Below are 21,565 nucleotides of genomic sequence, written 5' to 3'. Positions count from 1 at the left end.
GAACGAAACAATCCTGCTTGAAACCCCGTTTAAGTTAAACCTTCTGATTCGCACGAAAAAATGCTGCAAAAAATAGAGCAAGTTCACGAATATTTTATTGTAATTCCGTAATTTAGCAAATCCGATATTTCCGAGTAAAACAGAAGATTTCAATAAAAAGATCAGCTACTATTTAAAACAACGAGTTCCTCAAGGGTCAGTGTCAAGATAGCAATATCGTAAACTAACTAACTAACGATGCCTGCGTGCCGACACGCTAGTCTCTGGGCTTTTAAATATACATGAGCCACATTTTAACGATTGCCTGCAAAAATTCCTTGTTCCCAATAATAAAACCATTCCATAGACAACTATCAATCTTTAACTACCGCTCGAGAATCGTGAACAGGGGTGGGCAAATTACTTTTCTGAGTGGGCCAGTTACTGATAATCGACTTGGTTACTAAGCCGAAGGCTCCAAACCTAATATGAAACTACGAAAAAAATAGTTCATTTACAACAGCTAGCCCAGAAGATATAAATACATAATAATAAGAAGCACAATGTAACAAATAAGGCCAGTGGGACGGTAAATTCATCGATATTTTCAATGGAAATTTGTATTCACTAAAACTATAGTCGTAATTTTAGCATACACAAGTGAGCTGGATGAAACACTCCTGTAGGCCGTGCACATGAGTGAACAAAAACAACCATGGGTACGAAAACTCGTTGCATTAAAATTGTTGATCGCACGCGAGAATGCTGCCAAAAATTACAGCAAGTTCAAGAATATTTTATAGTATGACATCAGATTTTTCATGTACCATTAATGCGAAGATTGTGATAGATAGATATATCTGTAAACGACCTGCGGGATGCGGTTTCTTTTGTTTCATTTTATATTTGAGACGTTTCAGCCCAAGGACCCAGATGTTTTGGCAATGTGTAACGCTATAGAAAACTAGAGTTAATCGCGTGATTGAATATTTCGTTAATGAAAGTGCATATTTAGCTATTCTGTTACTATTATTTCGTTATCAATGTGTTTCATCATTTAAATTACCGAAAGTGAATTTTAAGAGTTCCAACGCAAACAAAACAACATTATCCTTGATTAACATATATGTGCAACCTGCGATGCCAATACAACTGAGTTTTACGTTTTTTCAACGCCAGATTTTCTCAAAAAATTTACATAAAACTATTGGAAACTGCACGGAGATTGGCGACCAGAATCAAATTCGATTTCTAATCTATGTTACTTTTACCGAGCCCCTATTCTATTAGGTTTTTACAAATTAGCGCATCCGTTATGCACGATCACCTCTATTTTAAGCGCAAAAGTCTGTTTCGTAATAAAATCTTAACTACGGTAATTCGATTTTGCAACACTTCATAATGTACACGAGGGACGTGAACTCTTGTTATTTCATTTTGTACGAATGTGACTGAAATCTATTTTCGTATTTGTTTGTGACTCAACATTGTTCTGAGATGCCCTTTCATCTGAACATTATTATACTGTGTTTTTAACCATTGTACCAACTAGGCACAACGTAGGGCGTAACAAATTGGGCCGACCAAGTCAACGTCAAGAAGGCATTATACATAAAACTAGTGAAAACTGCACGGAGATTGACAACCAGACTCAGATTCGACTCTATATCATTTGTACACGAGGGGCGTGAACTCTCGTCATTTCATTTTACACGGAACTGAACTTAAATCTATTTTCGTGTTAGTCTGTGACTCAAAGTTGTCCTAAGATGCCCTTCAATTAAACATTATTACATTGTATTATAAGCCATTGTATACCATCGAAATATTTCATTCTGAGAGTGTAACGGTATGCTGTAACACCGTTGTGTAATTTATTAAAAAATGTTTTCTGTTCTAATCATTCTGATTATATCCCTGAAGAGTGTGGTAACAGGTAATATTGAAGTTTTGTACTCATTTGAATAACATGATTCAAGAGATTTGGGAAGTCAGAATCTGAAAATACAAACCGAACTCTTTCAGAATTTCACGCGAGGATAGTAAGGTGCGAGAGGATTGCTGGAATCTTTGCCGTCATAGGATGATTCACGTAACCGGACGAGAGGCCGTGGTTCGCCATATGATTAAGCCGTCCTATCGGCTCCCCTGAGATAAATATGTAAATCCTATCATTGAGAAATATTTAACGAACTCACGAACTTATCAATTGAATAGCGGTCGTGAATACAAATAGCATATGTGTTATTTGTAAGAATAATATGTGCTACCAGTGGGTTAAGATTTTCAAGCTGGTTCCTTAACAAATTGTGAAATGAAAATTAAATCCATTGTTTATCAGTAATTGATCACAGATGTTGGAACCAATAAGCTATTTCAATTTTCAAGACAAGCAAGTAATCACTTCCTAATTGAATATTTTCTTGTCTTCCGACCAATTTCCGACATATCGCATTTCTATACATATTGCATATATAGAAATATACTTAATACATTTATTGCGACCGATGGGTTATATTTGATGATGGTGTTTGTTATCGTTCTTATCATACGGGTTCAGAATACCGGGATGTTCTGATGTTTCGGCTATTCCTACCACGGTTTTATTGAAGCATGGGTTAGTTAGGTGATCTCCATGAATAGGTTGCTGTATTGATTAGAGTTCAAATCATGAATATATAAATTGCGATATCATCCCTGTCGGACCATCTAATTAAAATTTTTGTTAAACTAACCAATAAATTATAAAATAAATATTTTGTTTCAGTTGATATTTCTGTGAACGTTCAATTCGGAGGAGCGTCAGACAGTTCATCATGTGGTAACAAAGACAGTTTCACGGTGAGTCAGGTTGCTATCGCGTGATTTTTCTATTTTTAGCTTTTCATACAATAATGTATATTTTTTTTTATGTAACAGGCAACAAACCAGGAAGGTGAGGGTGGGTTTATTACGAACATACTGCACTGTAACTGGACTAAATTAAACTTGAATGAAAAACAAAGAATAAACCGAATTCTACTAATTTTGAGCGGATTCAATATTCCTAGCATTGTAACAAAAGAAGTACACGCAGATTTATGCACGTGATATAATTTATTGCCATTCAACTTTTTTTTAAATGTTCATATTACCAACCATCAAGTACACTAATAAAATTGGACTCTACGTATGATGACCAACTCATTCTAACTTGTTGTCAGGGGGCACGGTTCTTAGAAAAACCATCTAACTATTCCGTCATAACTCAATGATTTTCATTACAGAACTACGAGAAAAACTGGCGCAAAAGTTGGAATCGGTATTGTTGAAAAATCAAGATGATTTTGTTACAATTTCGTCCCATTTCCGATACAACAATGAATTCCACTCAACCGACCTTACAAAATTAGATTTGTTGACGACATCAAAGCTTTCAACAGCAGCAACAAGCGACGCATCTACTTCTGCTTTATCCAACACTGATAACTTTGACGATTACACCTTGGCAACTAACGATGACGTCACTGGTTCGTTAGCAACCGCTACAGGAAATGACACAGCCAATAGTGGGAGTGATACCGATTACATCACAAAAACTGATAAAGCATCAAAATACTCCAACATCTCATTTGCAACATCTGTAGCACTATCTACATTTAACTCGACAACACCAAAGAAGTACCAAACTACAGGTGCGTCGGTATCATATCAAATTTTTAACCTTGAATAACTTGGTGGTGGGTAAGGCGACTGAACCCAAATTTTTGAAATCGTCTGTTATTATTTAAAAACTCATTTTGTTTTTCAGGTCAAATAACTTCAATCGGTACTGAGCACACTACTCTGGAAGCCGACAAGATATCCAGTACATATATCGAGAGTTTCACAGCACACACTGCCGGCAATTTTTTATTACCAGGTAAAACGAATATGAACGTTAAAAATCTTATTTATCTAGAGGAGGGTGCGGCCCGCAAAACGAGTTTTGATTTAGTTTAACCTAATACGTGCGGGTAGGTATAATCCTGTTGCGTTGCGAAGTTCATCCCTGGGTCAATTTGTTATCTACGCTTGTGGCGTTACAATGCCCTAACAGCTAGCTAGTGCCTACAATTACTAAAATGTTAAATGAAGTTGCGGCTTGCGGTTTCGCTCAGTTAATTGTATCTGGCCCTTCTGTATAATGAAGGCACACCCCTGACTAGAGAACTAAATAATGCAATTTATATCTCTTACAAAGTAAATATTCATTCAATTTTGTTTTGTAGAAAATTGCGATGTGATCTACGATCAGAAATGCTTTCGAGTCATCGTGCAACTAATACAAAGAGTTACATTACCTATTGCTGAAAGTATCTGTAGCAACATGGGCTGGAATCTTGCAAATGTTTACAACGAAACCCATTACTGGATGCTAATGAGTTACATGCGCACAAAGATTTATTCGGACAAGTCCTACTTCAGGGTTTGGACTGGAATATTTTTCGAGGTTGGAAATTTTTGATATTGTTGTAATAATTCACAAAGTTTGTAGAGAGAGTATAGTTCATTTTCTCACAAAGCAAGAAAACAATACTTACATAAACAAGAGAGCTATGCTCAAATATATGGACACGTAGAGTCACATAATTTTGATGACGTCATAGCGAGAAAAAAAGTAATAGCCTTTTGGAGAAAATTTTTATCTTTAACCACTAAAAATTTCAAAGCAATTGGTCCAGTATTCGAAGAGAAAAGCGACTTTTTAAAAACGTGTCAAGCGGTACTGAGTTAGCAGTCAGGCAGCATCTTACCTGTGCACTGTAGGCCATATACGGTAATTGATCACAGAACAGTTGTTCCCTTGCAAATTTTATGTTGTTTACACTTTAGGACAGATAATTGATCACAGAACAATTCTTCCCTTTCAAATTTTATGTTGTTTCCAGTAGACTCTCATCAAAAGAAAACAAATATAGTAGGCTACAAGTGCTACAACGCTTGCATTACTGCACTGGTAGGACCGTGAAAGAATAAGTTACGGTAATTTCATTGTGGTAAGACACCGGTACCGGCACCAGTACCAGTATCGTACTTACGTACTGAGCTACCAGTACCGGTTAGCAGTCAGCCAGCATCTTACCTGTACACTGTAGGCCATATACGGTAATTGATCACAGAACAGTTGTTCCCTTGCAAATTTTATGTTGTTTACACTTTAGGACAGATAATTGATCACAGAACAATTCTTCCCTTTCAAATTTTATGTTGTTTCCAGTAGACTCTCATCAAAATAAACAAATATAGTAGGCTACAAGTGCTACAACGCTTGCATTACTGCACTGGTAGGACCGTGAAAGAATAAGTTACGGTAATTTCATTGTGGTAAGACACCGGTACCGGCACCAGTATCGTACTTACGTACTGAGCTACCAGTACCGGTACCGAACCTGTAGGTCTGATATTCCGTTCCGCATACGATAGGCTATAAAACTTGCATTGCAGCATTAGTAATACCGCGGAAGGAATAAGTCAATTTCACTGCGTTACGGTACCGGTATGGCAACTTACCAGTACCGACCTACAGTAGCTGTAGTACTGAGCAAGACAATCGATCGCGAAACCGCTTGAAATAAGTGTAAAACAGTGTTCCCATGAGTAAAAATAAATACCGCGAAATTTTGTATGAAATATCATATCTCATAGGATTCATATAAAATTTAAGAATAAACAAAAGTAATAGCCTTCTAGCGAAAAAATTAATCTTTAACCACTGAAAATTTCAAAGCAATTGGTCCAGTATTCGAAGAGAAAAGCGACTTTTTAAAAATGTGTCAAAGAACAAGAACAACAACAACATAATATTGAAACGATCGTTATGTCCACTACGTGTCCAATAAATATCGAATAAACGGATGTTGTCGGCATATTACTGGGAGGAAACGATACGACATTTAGAGGTCATTGGAGTTGCCCCGCGTCAGTTGTAAATCATTTAAGACTATGCTCAGCCTTGCAATATTCATGCTTAGAAACAAACGGTGTTTATTGTAACCTTGTATTGGAGGGAACGCTACAGACTGTTTCTTTAACTTGCATTTTTATACAGAACGGTCGCATTCATCTGAGATCCGGTGTTCCGATCACTCTCCCAACAACCGTGTGGTACCCTAACCATCCTAACACGAAGAAACACATAGTAATTGATGTAAATCGGAATCCGAACGCACTTACTCAAGGAATGTTTGACGAATCACCGAAAAAGGAATATCACGGAGCTTTGTGTGAATTAGAAGTCAAGTAATTAAGAGTTTACCCGGGTTGACGTCGTCTTCTTTCCAGAAAAATAGCTATCTAATACCAACCCCGTTGTTTGGGACCCTACAGTTTTTTTAGTGCTCGACCATTCGACTTTTTTGGTCCGTATCGGGCTTCTTTCTGTGTATCGGGCGTCTCCTGGATTCAGGCCGTCTCGATTTATATTTCTCCTTATATTCTTTAAATCATTGTTTGACTTTTCCGTTCAATTAATTACTGTTAGACTTAGTCACGGTGTCAACGCAAGATAACCAGTATTGTTTCTTGCGACTCCTTTCACTCCGAATTACCGTTTTTGCTTCTTTTCACATTTTGTATTCATTTAGTGTATTTCATGTATGGTGAAAAAACTACTGATTGCTGATGTGTTTGAATTCATTATTGTGTATCTTAATCACCGGATGTCGCCAATGAGCTATCTGATCTGAATGAATTATAATGGCTGTTCTTGTAGTCTAGTTTATTTCGAATCTATTACTGTTTTACCATGAATTGTGTATTTTAAAGATAATTTTTTATCATATTGCTCCATTGCTATATTTGCTGCTGTAATACAGCAACAAGGTGTCGATGACTGGATGACTCGTTGAGTCTTTTGCGACCCCGCGTCAATTTCTGTAAATCAATGATTCCCGTTTTTAGTTTACTGTTTTTCTCTTGCTTTGTATTGATTCTTGCATGACGAAATGAATCTAAATCAGAGTTTGACACTAACCATTATTGTCTGGAACCGCTTGTTCTTTTATCTTTAATTTATTACCTTACGATATTCAGATCAAAGTCTAGTTCACACAAGAAGAATTTCCTTGTGAGCTCGTATTCAAAAAGAAAATGTCGGATAAAGATTTCATGCTTGATGGGAAAAAATCTGAATGTGGACAAGGGCCAAACTAAATAGATTGGCGGGCCAGGTTGTCACCCGCAAGCCGCCTCTTGCACACCCCTGTTAGAGACGGTATATTAATCGGTGCTCTTTTAATGCGACGATTGCACAAGCTTTTTGTTTGCTATGTATGAGGATTTACTATTAGATCTCCACACTAGAAAACCCTTATTCCTAGTCGGTCTGTGTATCTGTCTGTCTGTCTAGTTCTAGATGTAGCGTCTAAGCGACCGGACCGATCTCAATTAAATTCCTCATTTGGGTTTAATAACAATTTTGCATGTATGGTAACAGTTTGCTTTTGTGCGGGACTCGCCTATCAGCGGAAATCCTAATTTTGTTCGCATATTTTACATCAAGTTGTCTAAAACTGTGAAGGACTGAAACCTAAGGAGGTATATCCAATTGGCTATCACAGGCAGTCCCCGAAGTCGTAACAGAACTAAAATAAGGAAAATCCGAGTAAAATAATGGCCTCGACCTATCTTGGTAAACATACTACAAGAGTACCAAATATTCTACCACCCCTCACCCCCAGTGTCTTATCGGCTTTTCTTCCTCCGCGATCAATATAACCATCTTATTCTGGTGCATCAGTGTTCTTGTCCTTAGTGTATAGCAATAGATGAAAGGTTGTTATGGCTGGCCTTTGATAGAATCAACATAAAGCAAACTGGATAGTAATCAGATTTATTTCAGATATATACAATCATGGTAAAAGAAAATGATTCAATGAAAAACAATATAACGGACAATGGTTTAATATAGCGGCATCAAAAATGCATATTAGAACGATTAGATTTTCCTATTGGGTTTCAAACTAATATGATATATTATACTGTACACGGACACTGGTTTAATAAAGGGATGGCGGCATCCCAAATACATATTAGAACTTATTTTCCTATTGGGTCACAACATTTAATTATATCATCTTCACGATATAGTCTTTTAATACAACTAGCGCCAGGCCCTAGCCTAGTTAAAGCAGGGGCGAGCGGGTCATGTGAGTGTGATGTAAGATTGTAAAACAATAAGTGAAAAACAATAGGCCTCGCGCCAAAATCAAATTAATCGCAAGCTTATTAAATTCTTTAAGGTATTTTTTAGCTAAGCATCAACATTTGGTTTTATTTTGGTTGTGGCAGCATCAGGCGTGCTAGATTGAATAACCCAATGGGAAGGATTTGGCCAGCCGGCCGTAGTTTTCCCCTGCCAGGATAAAAGTGTTGGTTATAAATATGTTGGTATCGCAGATCTCAAGTTTAAATAGCATTTCAACCCCCCATCCAGAAACCCCGCGTACGGGAGTAATAAATTGGGTAAGCAATGGGGTATTGGTTCTTAGGTACAATGGCCGCTTGGATAAGGCCATGTTCGGAGCACAAAAGGCGCGAATATGCGTTGCATAAAATATAGTAATGGCCAAATACAATCTGCAAAAACGAAAACCATATTATTGAACTATTTTTGTAAACAACTTTGAATTGATATAGGCATTATGGAAATTCATTTCGGTGTTGCGGGAAGATGGCTTTGTTCTTACTCTTTCAAAAAAAACGATTCTTAGTTCCTGGTAAGACCTTTGTTTAACTTTACGCGTTGTGTCCGAATCTTCACTTTTGAAAGTGCAAAATCGTAATTTAGTTTCTATAATGATAAACTCCGGAGAGTTTTAAAATACTATTGGAAACTTTGAGTTTAATTCAAAGCATTATAAATATTTTTTAATATACGATACAATAAACCTCGTTTAATATTATGGTATTTAGGAATACTGAACATTTTAGTCGAACAGGGAGTATGGACACACTTTATATATTAAGATTTATTTTTGATTTCTAGGATAGGATTTTCAATTCCTCCCCTGGGGAAGTTCGCTAATATAGGTTATAAAATATAAGTTTGATATCCACCGGGCTTGGTTGGATATTGTTTAATGTTGATCATGATTCATGCATTATCGGTCTTTGGCTTTTCGTGGATGTGAAATTATGGTTCAATTTCGCATAAATATTTTCGTTTGTCGATACAACCTTCATCGTTCAGCGCCCAATTCTACTTGGGCCTTATCTCAACGCAATCTTGATCACCGTCATAGCTGTTAGGTTGATCATCATACCAGGGAGTAGAACCTGCAGTCGCCGTTACACCATCTTCCCAAATAAACGTGTTTTCCTCTTGAATGTCGTTCAAACCAATCCAAGTGTCGGATCCTCCAGATTTGAGCAAGGGTAAAATTTATTTGCAAAAAAATGTCTTTTGCAATCACACCATTCATGACATTGGAAATCGAAGGTTAGCTCGGTACGCTTTCGAGTTGGGACTAGGTATGGCCAAAACCGAATTGCTTTTTGCTTAATATTTGAACACCTATCAATCCATTGGTCAACTGCAGCGAGTACATAACAATAGTTTTATATTTTAGTATTTTTCACCACGTATTGTTAATAGTGCATGTTATTTGCCTGAAACAAGGTTGTTGATTCAATTTATTTTTTATATGATATCTTTCCTTCACTCAAGTATTGGTCGTGTTTATTGTTCTTTATTAGTTAGACATTTGGTTTCATCGCATATACTTGCGGTAAGGGTTTAAGTGTAATTCGTTATCTGTTATTTGGATTCAGTTTGATTGTGCAACTTTACAATATACGAACGTTTGGCATTACAATATATTATGTGCTTATTGACTTCTAAGGGCATCCAATAACAAGTGAGCGTAAGCGTACTGATCACCTGCTATACAACTTCCTATCAATCGTTATAAGTATAAAAGCTCTTATCAACCTTCGGTCGATGATCCAAATAAAGATAAACTTTTCGAAATACGCAAATTATATTGCCACTTTTTTAAAATGCGTATTCCATGGGCCGAGAGGTCGCAGACATATCTATGGGTAGAGATTTTATTTTTTGATAGACGACTATTCCTTTTATTTATTTTAAATATTTCTGTGAACTCTAAGGGATTATTTTGTCGTGTGCTATGACGTCATTGAAATTTGCGCCCCTTGTGGCGGTTCCGCGAACGCATATCAGAGGATCTCGTACTAAGCGAACGTCTGCTAGCGAAAATGGGAAATTTTTTTGGGGGGGAACGATAGACTGCGGTATCTGATAACACAGAGGTGACTCGGATCAGCTGGTATTTCATTTCAAGTTGAAACTGAATCATGAGGATAGATCATCGTCACAGGACCTGGAAAAGCTAGGACAGTCCCTGTACCGTTACGGCGGCACCCTGATACAGGTACCATATGGCGTACCGTAATGGTGAGTGATCAAAAGTGTTTTTATATTTTCCGATGTATGAATATGGTCGCTAAAAACGAGTTAACTAGGCGGTTACATAAAACAGCCTGTGAAGGCGAGGACTCTAATAGACTTTCGTACGTAATCAGCGATTGCCAAATAGATGTCACGGTTTGTCTAAATCCAAACTTCCAAGTGTGGCCCACCGCATCATTATCTGTGGCCCTCGTCACTTTTGGTGAATATCTCAACAGCCTACATAGAAAACTGATCATCAGTTTAGAATTATACTCCCTGCCGCATTGTCTTTTTGTAGTCAGCGGAAACAGTAACACTCAAATTGGTGCCTATATGTCAGAAGATTTAGTAAATATCCATTAATGTCGCGATAATACCTTGCTGTAACTAATTTCATAATTGCCGAAATTTAGTATTCGATCAATCTGCAGTGATTTGTAAGTCGCTTTGTAAACGTGGGTTCGAAAAAAAATGACCAATTCAAACATATTTTAACTCGATATGAGAGAAAATGTACTCGTTTGAGTAAAAAAGCCTCATTGCTTGATATGTCTGCAAGTTGTGTCGGTGCTAAAATAATATACCCTAGACTAGAGGAGCTTTAAAAAGAGATTTCGCTTTCAGAATATTATCGATGTTCGGGATCGCTTCAGTTATGAAAGCACTTTCTCGGTTTTAAAAAGTCTGAAATCCACTACAATGAACAGGTTGGGAGACGAAATATTGGATGGACAGATTGGACAAAGACTTTTAATGACCAACATAATTATCGATATAAAATCATTGATTATTGATAAAATGTCTTGGAACTAATGTGGCCCGCTAACAACACAAAGTTAATATTGCGGCCCCAACGCCGACATTCTTGGACCACCCTAATCTAAGTCTTCACTCATCACGCAATAATTCGAATAGCGTATTATCGCTGGATCTGGCTTGAAACTGGTTTATCAGAGCAGAAATTGAGTAAATATCGGTCAAAAGATGATAAAAGGTTAAAAAATAAATAAATGTGAATTCCTATAATAATTGCTACACCGCTCACCTGCCAACTTTGTTCGATATTTCGCTGTCCATTTGATATTCCAACGCATAGGATCACGAGTATCCAAGTAAAATACATGATTCTTATACCTAATATCAATTCTTTGGAAGACTAGCAGTTTCTGAATTAGGAATAAATTTTCAAAAATAAATGCTTTTAAACAGAAACTTTATGATCTAACATTTATTCATTTAAATAAGGAATGCTAGTATTTTTTAATCCGTGGCCCCATATAATTCGGAAGGCGGTTGAACCGGTGAGAATCTGTTTCCGCAATTATCGGTTATCGGAACTGGTTAGTATCAGTTAAACCTTTATTCTGACTCCACAAACTTAGGTGATATTTCTAGGCTATTGGCAGTCGTTCTAATTTTTCATTCATGAATTTTCTGAAATTTTTTTTACAAATGTTACAACGTAACAAAAGCAGGGGTTCTACTGGTCATAGAGCGGGGATAAGACAGGATGTAGATGCCAGGCACAAAGTTTTTGTCTAGTCTATCGGGTTGTCTGTATACCGAATCGGCTAAGCTCTGGACCTCCCAATATATAATAGCTTCCTGAATATTGGCGAATAATCGTACAAAACTTTTTAATAAACCAACTCACTACATCCTTTCTAGGATCTAGTATATACACTGTGCAATCAATGATAAAATTCATTTTTATACCCCTATATCTTATTTTTTTCGTTTTCTCCTCTTTATATCGTCAAGGGTTTCCAATGCTTTTCTGTCACCCCAGTTCTCTAACATCACTTCGCGCACATCAAAAGCGAACAAAACAACCCTGCTTGAAACCCAGTTTAAGTTAAACCTTCTGATTCGCACGCAAAAATGCTGCAAAAAATCAGAGCAAGTTCACGAATATTTTATTGTAATTCCGTAATTCAGCAAATCTGATATTTCCGAGTAAAACAGAAGATTTCAATAAAAAGATCAGCTACTATTTAAAACAACGAGTTCCTCAAGGGTCAGTGTCAAGATAGCAATATCGTAAACTAACTAACTAACGATGCCTGCGTACCGACGCGCTAGTCTCTGGGCTTTTAAATATACATGAGCCACATCTTAACGATTGCCTGCAAAAAATCCCTGTTCCCAATAATAAAACCATTCCATAGACAACTATCAATCTGTAACTACCCTTCGAGAATCTAGAACAGGGGTGGGCAATTACTATTCTGAGTGGGCCAGTTACTGATAATCGACATGGTTACTAGGCCGAAGGCTCCAAACCTAATATGAAACTACGAAAAAAATAGTTCATTTATAACAGCTAGCCCAGAAGATAGGCTATCGTTTATATACATAAGAAGAAGAAGCACAATGTAACAAACAAGGCCAATGGGACGGTAAATTCATCGGTATTTTCAACGGAAATTTGTATTCACTAAAACTATAGTCGAACTTTTAGCATACACAAGTGAGCTGGATGAAACACTCCTGTAGGCCGTGCACATGCACTCCGTGCACTTCGTGCATATAAGTGAACAAAAACAACCATGGGTACGAAAACTCGCTGCATTAAAGTTGTTGATCGCACGCGAGAATGCTGCCAAAAATTACAGCAAGTTCAAGAATATTTTATAGTATGACATCAGATCTTTCATGGACCATTAATGCGAAGATTGTGATAGATAGATATATCTGTAAACCAATACGGCCTGCAGGATGCGGTTTCTTTTGTTCCATTTTATATTTGAGACGTTTCAGCCCAAGGACCAGATGTTTTGGCAATGTGTAACGCGATAGAAAACTAGGGTCAATCGCGTGATTGAATATTTTGTTAATGAAAGTATATTTAGTTATTCTGTTACTATTATTTCGTCATCAATGTGTTTCATCATTTAAATTACCGAAAGTGAATTTTAAGAGTTCCAACGCAAACAAAACAACATTATCCTTGATTAACATATATGTGCAACCTGCGATGCCAATACAACTGAGTTTTACGTTTTTTCAACGCCAGATTTTCTCAAAAAATTTACATAAAACTATTGGAAACTGCACGGAGATTGGCAACCAGAATCAAATTCGATTTCTAATCTATGTTACTTTTACCGAGCCCCTATTCTATTAGGTTTTTACAAAATAGCGCATCCGTTATGTACGATCACCTCTATTTTAAGCGCAAAAGTCTGTTTCGTAATAAAATCTTAACTACGGTAATTCGATTTTGCAACACTTCATAATGTACACGAGGGACGTGAACTCTTGTTATTTCATTTTGTACGAATGTGACTGAAATCTATTTTCGTATTTGTTTGTGACTCAACATTGTTCTGAGATGCCCTTTCATCTGAACATTATTAAACTGTGTTTATAAACCATTGTACCAAATAGGCACAACGTAGGGCGTAACAAATTGGGCCGACCAAGTCAACGTCAAGAAGGCATTATACATAAAACTAGTGAAAACTGCACGGAGATTGACAACCAGACTCAGATTCGACTCTATATCATTTGTACACGAGGGGCGTGAACTCTCGTCATTTCATTTTACACGGAACTGAACTTAAATCTATTTTCGTGTTAGTCTGTGACTCAAAGTTGTCCTAAGATGCCCTTCAATTAAACATTATTACATTGTATTTATAAGCCATTGTATACCATCGAAAGATTCCATTCTGAGAGTGTAACGGTATTCTGTAACACCGTTGTTTAATTTATTAAAAAATGTTTTCTGTTCTAATCATTCTGATTATATCCCTGAAGAGTGTGGTAACAGGTAATATTGAAGTTTTGTACTCATTTGAATAACATCATTCAAGAGATTTGGGAAGTCAGAATCTGAAAATACAAACCGAACTCTTTTAGAATTCCACGCGAGGATAGTAAGGTGCGAGAGGATTGCTGGAATCCTTGCCGTCGTAGAATGATTCACGTAACCGGACGAGAGGCCGTGGTTCGCCATATGATTAAGCCGTCCTATCGGCTCCCCTGAGATAAATATGTAAATCCTATCATTGAGAAATATTTAACGAACTAACGAACTTATCAATTGAATAGCGGTCGTAAATACAAATAGCATATGTGTTATTTGTAAGAATAATATGTGCTACCAGTGGGTTAAGATTTTCAAGCTGGTTCCTTAATAAATTGTCAAATGAAAATTAAATCCATTGTTTATCAGTAATTGATCACAGATGTTGAAACCAATAAGCTATTTCAATTTTCAAGACAAGCAAGTAATCACTTCCTAATTAAATATTTTCTTGTCTTCCGACCAATTTCCGATATATCGCATTTCCATACATAATGCATATATAAAAATATACTTAATACATTTATTGCGAAGGATGGGTTATATTTGTTTATTTGATGATGGTGTTTGTTATCGTTCTTATCATACGGGTTCAGAATACCGGGATGTTCTGATGTTTCGGCTATTCCTACCACGGTTTTATTGAAGCATGGGTTAGTTAGGTGATCTCCATGAATAGGTTGCTGTATTGATTAGAGTTCAAATCATAAATATATAAATTGCGATATCATCCCTGTCGGACCATCTAATTAAAATTTTTGTTAAACTAACCAATAAATTATAAAATAAATATTTTGTTTCAGTTGATATTTCTGTGAACGTTCAATTCGGAGGAGCGTCAGACAGTTCATCATGTGGTAACAAAGACAGTTTCACGGTGAGTCAGGTTGCTATCGCGTGATTTTTCTATTTTTAGCTTTTCATACAATAATGCATATTTTTTTTTATGTAACAGGCAACAAACCAGGAAGGTGAGGGTGGGTTTATTACGAACATACTGCACTGTAACTGGACTAAATTAAACTTGAATGAAAAACAAAGAATAAACCGAATTCTACTAATTTTGAGCGGATTCAATATTCCTAGCATTGTAACAAAAGAAGTACACGCAGATTTATGCACGTGATATAATTTATTGCCATTCAACTATTTTTTAAATGTTCATATTACCAACCATCAAGTACACTAAAAAAAATGGACTCTACGTATGATGACCAACTCATTCTAACTTGTTGTCAGGGGGCACGGTTCTTAGAAAAACCATCTAACTATTCCGTCATAACTCAATGATTTTCATTACAGAACTACGAGAAAAACTGGCGCAAAAGTTGGAATCGGTATTGTTGAAAAATCAAGATGATTTTGTTACAATTTCGTCCCATTTCCGATACAACAATGAATTCCACTCAACCGACCTTACAAAATTAGATTTGTTGACGACATCAAAGCTTTCAACAGCAGCAACAAGCGACGCATCTACTTCTGCTTTATCCAACACTGATAACTTTGACGATTACACCTTGGCAACTAACGATGACGTCACTGGTTCGTTAGCAACCGCTACAGGAAATGACACAGCCAATAGTGGGAGTGATACCGAATACATCACAAAAACTGATAAAGCATCAAAATACTCCAACATCTCATTTGCAACATCTGTAGCACTATCTACATTTAACTCGACAACACCAAAGAAGTACCAAACTACAGGTGCGTCGGTATCATATCAAATTTTTAACCTTGAATAACTTGGTGGTGGGTAAGGCGACTAAACCCAAATTTTTGAAATCGTCTGTTATTATTTAAAAACTCATTTTGTTTTTCAGGTCGAATAACTTCAATCGGTACTGAGCACACTACTCTGGAAGCCGACAAGATATCCAGTACATATATCGAGAGTTTCACAGCACACACTGCCGGCAATTTTTTATTACCAGGTAAAACGAATATGAACGTTAAAAATCTTATTTATCTAGAGGAGGGTGCGGCCCGCAAAACAAGTTTTGATTTAGTTTAACCTAATACGTGCGGGTAGGTATAATCCTGTTGCGTTGCGAAGTTCATCCCTGGGTCAATTTGTTATCTACGCTTGTGGCGTTACAATGCCCTAACAGCTAGCTAGTGCCTACAATTACTAAAATGTTAAATGTAGTTGCGGCTTGCGGTTTCGCTCAGTTAATTGTATCTGGCCCTTCTGTATAATGAAGGCACACCCCTGACTAGAGAACTAAATAATGCAATTTATATCTCTTACAAAGTAAATATTCATTCAATTTTGTTTTGTAGAAAATTGCGATGTGATCTACGATCAGAAATGCTTTCGAGTCATCGTGCAACTAATACAAAGAGTTACATTACCTATTGCTGAAAGTATCTGTAGCAACATGGGCTGGAATCTTGCAAATGTTTACAACGAAACCCATTACTGGATGCTAATGAGTTACATGCGCACAAAGATTTATTCGGACAAGTCCTACTTCAGGGTTTGGACTGGAATATTTTTCGAGGTTGGAAATTTTTGATATTGTTGTAATAATTCACAAAGTTTGTAGAGAGAGTATAGTTCATTTTCTCACAAAGCAAGAAAACAATACTTACATAAACAAGAGAGCTATGCTCAAATATATGGACACGTAGAGTCACATAATTTTGATGACGTCATAGCGAGAAAAAAAGTAATAGCCTTTTGGAGAAAATTTTTATCTTTAACCACTAAAAATTTCAAAGCAATTGGTCCAGTATTCGAAGAGAAAAGCGACTTTTTAAAAACGTGTCAAGCGGTACTGAGTTAGCAGTCAGGCAGCATCTTACCTGTACACTGTAGGCCATATACGGTAATTGATCACAGAACAGTTGTTCCCTTGCAAATTTTATGTTGTTTACACTTTAGGACAGATAATTGATCACAGAACAATTCTTCCCTTTCTAATTTTATGTTGTTTCCAGTAGACTCTCATCAAAATAAACAAATATAGTAGGCTACAAGTGCTACAACGCTTGCATTACTGCACTGGTAGGACCGTGAAAGAATAAGTTACGGTAATTTCATTGTGGTAAGACACCGGTACCGGCACCAGTATCGTACTTACGTACTGAGCTACCAGTACCGGTACCGAACCTGTAGGTCTGATATTCCGTTCCGCATACGATAGGCTATAAAACTTGCATTGCAGCATTAGTAATACCGCGGAAGGAATAAGTCAATTTCACTGCGTTACGGTACCGGTATGGCAACTTACCAGTACCGACCTACAGTAGCTGTAGTACTGAGCAAGACAATCGATCGCGAAACCGCTTGAAATAAGTGTAAAACAGTGTTCCCATGAGTAAAAATAAATACCGCGAAATTTTGTATGAAATATCATATCTCATAGGATTCATATAAAATTTAAGAATAAACAAAAGTAATAGCCTTCTAGCGAAAAAATTAATCTTTAACCACTGAAAATTTCAAAGCAATTGGTCCAGTATTCGAAGAGAAAAGCGACTTTTTAAAAACGTGTCAAAGAACAAGAACAACAACAACATAATATTGAAACGATCGTTATGTCCACTACGTGTCCAATAAATATCGAATAAACGGATGTTGTCGGCATATTACTGGGAGGAAACGATACGACATTTAGAGGTCATTGGAGTTGCCCCGCGTCAGTTGTAAATCATTTAAGACTATGCTCAGCCTTGCAATATTCATGCTTAGAAACAAACGGTGTTTATTGTAACCTTGTATTGGAGGGAACGCTACAGACTGTTTCTTTAACTTGCATTTTTATACAGAACGGTCGCATTCATCTGAGATCCGGTGTTCCGATCACTCTCCCAACAACCGTGTGGTACCCTAACCATCCTAACACGAAGAAACACATAGTAATTGATGTAAATCGGAATCCGAACGCACTTACTCAAGGAATGTTTGACGAATCACCGAAAAAAGAATATCACGGAGCTTTGTGTGAATTAGAAGTCAAGTAATTAAGAGTTTACCCGGGTTGACGTCGTCTTCTTTCCAGAAAAATAGCTATCAAATACCAACCCCGTTGTTTGGGACCCTACAGTTTTTTTAGTGCTCGACCATTCGACTTTTTTGGTCCGTATCGGGCTTCTTTCTGTGTATCGGGCGTCTCCTGGATTCAGGCCGTCTCGATTTATATTTCTCCTTATTGGACACGAAGTGGACATAACGATCGTTTCAATATTATGTTGTTGTTGTTCTTGTTCTTGTTCTTGTTCTTGTTCTTTGACACGTTTTTAAAAAGTCGCTTTTCTCTTCGAATACTGGACCAATTGCTTTGAAATTTTCAGTGGTTGAAGATAAAATTTTTCTCCAGAAGGCTATTACTTTTATTTATTTTAAAATTTCCTGTGGAATTCGAGAGATTCGTTTTTTGTGTTCAAAGAAGTGATCAGAATAAAAAATAGTGACACCTTGTGGCGATTGCGCGAAGGCATATCAACTGAGAAGCGATCGTAATTCTTGCTCCGCTAAGAGTTGTTTATGGGGAATCGAGATGTTTGGGGTTACCGGTACCCGCAATGCAGCAATGCAACGGTTTGCGATAACTTCTTAGCTAGTTGACTATTACTACAGCTTCGCTTGGTGACCATATATTTGTTGACTGCGGTATTTACTGTTATCAGTTGGTATTTCAAATTATTTCTCAATAAACTCGAAAGGTTTTTGAGGTTAAGTTAAACTACCGGTACTGTTTCGCTCGGTGTTCAATCAATCAATCAATGTTCACTTTCCATATATTTCAGTATTTGTAGACTGTGGTTCCCGTGTTAAGCGAAAGTGATACCGGTACCGGTACGATAGCTGGGAAAGCTATGACAGCCCCTGTGGCCTGTACGGCACGTACCGGTACCGTTTACAGGTTTACGTACCGTCTTACCGGTACCGTACCGTAGTCCGTTACGGTACCGTACGTACCGGTACAGCTGTACAGGTACGATATCGGTATGCCTGCATTGAATTAAGTTTTTGTAATGAGCCAGCATGTCTGCACAGCTGCTATGCCTTTCTAATTTTTCGCTGTTTCAGACTTTACAAAAAGGATAAGATTTACATAATTATCCCGATGGAGAGGAAGGCCTATAGAACGGCTTAACCATATTGCGAACCACAGCCTCTTGTCTGGTTACCGGTAAGGTACCATTCCAAGTCTGGTATGGCTGTATGGGATTAGTTAGTTATTTGTTTTCGGAAGCATGGATTTGATTAGTTTAAGTGGCCAGCATATCACTCATCTTTTTGCTTTTTTGTTACAGTTCTGCTGTAAACAACATAAATATGCCAAGAAAGAAGCATTATAACCTTTTCAATAGTGTTCAACATGTTCTGAAATATGGTGGCCGAGGTCTTACCAATACAAAGAATATTTGCTGGGTTAACAGTGTGTTACAAATATTGGTTCGGCTTCCACTTCATGTACAACATGATTTTCGCTTGTGCTCAATAACACAAGTATGTAATTTCTGCAAGCTGATATCTCTAAGACGCAGAATGCTATATTCACCAGCTAAAGCAACAAGACGTATTTCAGCATATGAATTTTCTCTGTTTGTTCACGATTTCCATGCTAGGCCATTTGAAATGTTTGATGCTGCTGAATTTCTGAGCATGATTTTATCTAAGATTACAGATGACCAAATTAGGTACCATAATGAAGTTGCTAATACCCTCCGTTCTATGTGCCTTTTCTCAGCATCCATTTTTGAACGGTGTTGCTGTGGTGAATATTCTCGTATCCTCAGTGCAATGACATTTAACATTTTCAATTTCAATCAGGGAGAAAATTTCCAAGACATTTTAAATCATCAAGAAGAAATATGTCACAAATGCAATTCTCTCAAATGTGTTAATTATTCATATAGAACATTGCCTTCTGTTTTATTTATTGCAATTTGCAGAGTTGATCATGAGCATAAAAAAAATGTTAATACGCTGCGGTATTTTTCTAACCTCGAATTAGAAGGAAACAAATATAAACTTCTTGGTGTTGTATCTCACGAAGGATCGACTATTCAGTCTGGTCATTATGTTTCATACTGTTTATCTGGAAATGAGTTCTTCAAATACTGTGATTCGGTTGTAACCTGGTCTGGCACAGAAAATGTAGAATGTCGGTCAGATGCATGTACACTGTGTTTTGTGAAAACTGATGTGCTATTGGATCCATTGATTTATGATACACCTCCAACATCACAAATTCATGATTACTTGGTATCAAACACATACTCCCTTTCAGACTGTTCATTTGCTGCTTCGCAACAGTGCCTTTCTGGAGAGTATGCCGAAAATGTGGCAAGCAACTCAAATCAAGGGAAATATTTCAAGATGTTTGATGCTCCTGAGAAGTCACTGACAGACATTTCCTCAGACCATTCCTTTGACTCTTCTCTGCTACCTGTTGATGAGAATAGTGGATGTGCGACAAACAATTCAGACAACAATATAACGACTGTAGAAATTTTATTTCAAACATGTGACACTATGAAAAGACATCGACGTCAAAACAATATTCAAAAAGCTGGAACAATTAAAACAAAAAAGGCATTGTATTATCAGAAAAATGCTGGAACTATTAGAAAAAAGCAAGCAATCTATGATGCTAATAATGCTGGGACCATTAGAAAAAAACGAACGTTGTATAATGTGGTCAATGCTGGTGCCATTAGAAAAAAGCAAGCAATCTATGATGCTAATAATGCTGGGACCATTAAAAAAAAACAAGCGTTGTATAATGTGGTCAATGCTGGTGGCATTAGAAAAAAGCAAGCAATCTATGATGCTAATAATGCTAGGACCATCAAAAAAAAACAAGCGTTGTATAATATGATCAATGCTGGGACTATTAGAAAAAAACAAGCAATCTATGATGCTAATAATGCTAGGACCATTAAAAAAAAACAAGCATTGTATAATGTGGTCAATGCTGGTGCCATTAGAAAAAAGCAAGCAATCTATGATGCTAATAATGCTGGGACCATTAAAAAAAAACAAGCGTTGTATAATGTGGTCAATGCTGGTGCCATTAGAAAAAAGCAAGCAATCTATGATGCTAATAATGCTGGGACCATTAGAAAAAAACAAGCCTTGTATAATATGATCAATGCTGGGACTATTAGAAAAAAACAAGCATTGTACAATGACATTAATGTTGCTACAATCAGACAAAAACAAACGAAATATAATCACAGGAATGCTCTCAAAATTAGGAAAAAAAGAATAGAATATTATCGTCAAAAGAAATGGCCACAGAAACAGATGTTTTACAATTTTGCCAAGCTTGATAACCTATGTTTCATCCAGGAGAAGTATCGCTATGTGAACGCAAGAA

At 36.9% G+C, this 21,565-nt stretch overlaps 2 protein-coding genes across 2 annotated transcripts; both read left to right on the top strand.

Annotated features, from left to right (window-relative positions):
- Positions 1-1,851: 1,851 nt before the first annotated feature.
- On the top strand, positions 1,852-7,163 carry LOC120327621 (uncharacterized). The gene is made up of 7 exons (XM_078114720.1): positions 1,852-1,915; positions 2,747-2,820; positions 2,899-2,914; positions 3,246-3,653; positions 3,770-3,880; positions 4,230-4,450; positions 6,050-7,163. The coding sequence occupies exons 1-7, from the start codon at positions 1,864-1,866 to the stop codon at positions 6,242-6,244; spliced, it is 1,077 nt and encodes a 358-aa protein (XP_077970846.1). The 5' UTR covers positions 1,852-1,863; the 3' UTR covers positions 6,245-7,163.
- A 6,962-nt stretch (positions 7,164-14,125) lies between these two features.
- LOC144425213 (uncharacterized) lies at positions 14,126-18,361 on the top strand. Its single transcript, XM_078114700.1, has 7 exons — positions 14,126-14,189; positions 15,029-15,102; positions 15,181-15,196; positions 15,528-15,935; positions 16,052-16,162; positions 16,512-16,732; positions 18,003-18,361. Exons 1-7 carry the CDS (start codon positions 14,138-14,140, stop codon positions 18,195-18,197), a joined length of 1,077 nt encoding a protein of 358 aa, XP_077970826.1. The 5' UTR covers positions 14,126-14,137; the 3' UTR covers positions 18,198-18,361.
- Positions 18,362-21,565: the final 3,204 nt, after the last annotated feature.

Source organism: Styela clava, chromosome 7 (assembly GCF_964204865.1).
Source record: "Styela clava chromosome 7, kaStyClav1.hap1.2, whole genome shotgun sequence".
Taxonomy (NCBI): Eukaryota; Metazoa; Chordata; class Ascidiacea; order Stolidobranchia; family Styelidae; genus Styela; species Styela clava.
The sequence above is the reverse complement of the archived record's forward strand: the minus strand, read 5'-3'. Positions and strand labels throughout refer to the sequence as shown.

Excerpts from the sequence above, each read along its gene's own strand:
- LOC120327621 (XM_078114720.1), top strand. The coding sequence starts at position 1,864 with ATGTTTTCTGTTCTAATCATTCTGATTATATCCCTGAAGAGTGTGGTA. Across the intron at positions 3,654-3,769 it reads AAAGAAGTACCAAACTACAG|GTCAAATAACTTCAATCGGT; the intron begins GTGCGTCGGTAT and ends TTTGTTTTTCAG. Across the intron at positions 3,881-4,229 it reads CGGCAATTTTTTATTACCAG|AAAATTGCGATGTGATCTAC; the intron begins GTAAAACGAATA and ends TTTGTTTTGTAG.
- LOC144425213 (XM_078114700.1), top strand. The coding sequence starts at position 14,138 with ATGTTTTCTGTTCTAATCATTCTGATTATATCCCTGAAGAGTGTGGTA. Across the intron at positions 14,190-15,028 it reads CCTGAAGAGTGTGGTAACAG|TTGATATTTCTGTGAACGTT; the intron begins GTAATATTGAAG and ends ATTTTGTTTCAG. Across the intron at positions 15,936-16,051 it reads AAAGAAGTACCAAACTACAG|GTCGAATAACTTCAATCGGT; the intron begins GTGCGTCGGTAT and ends TTTGTTTTTCAG.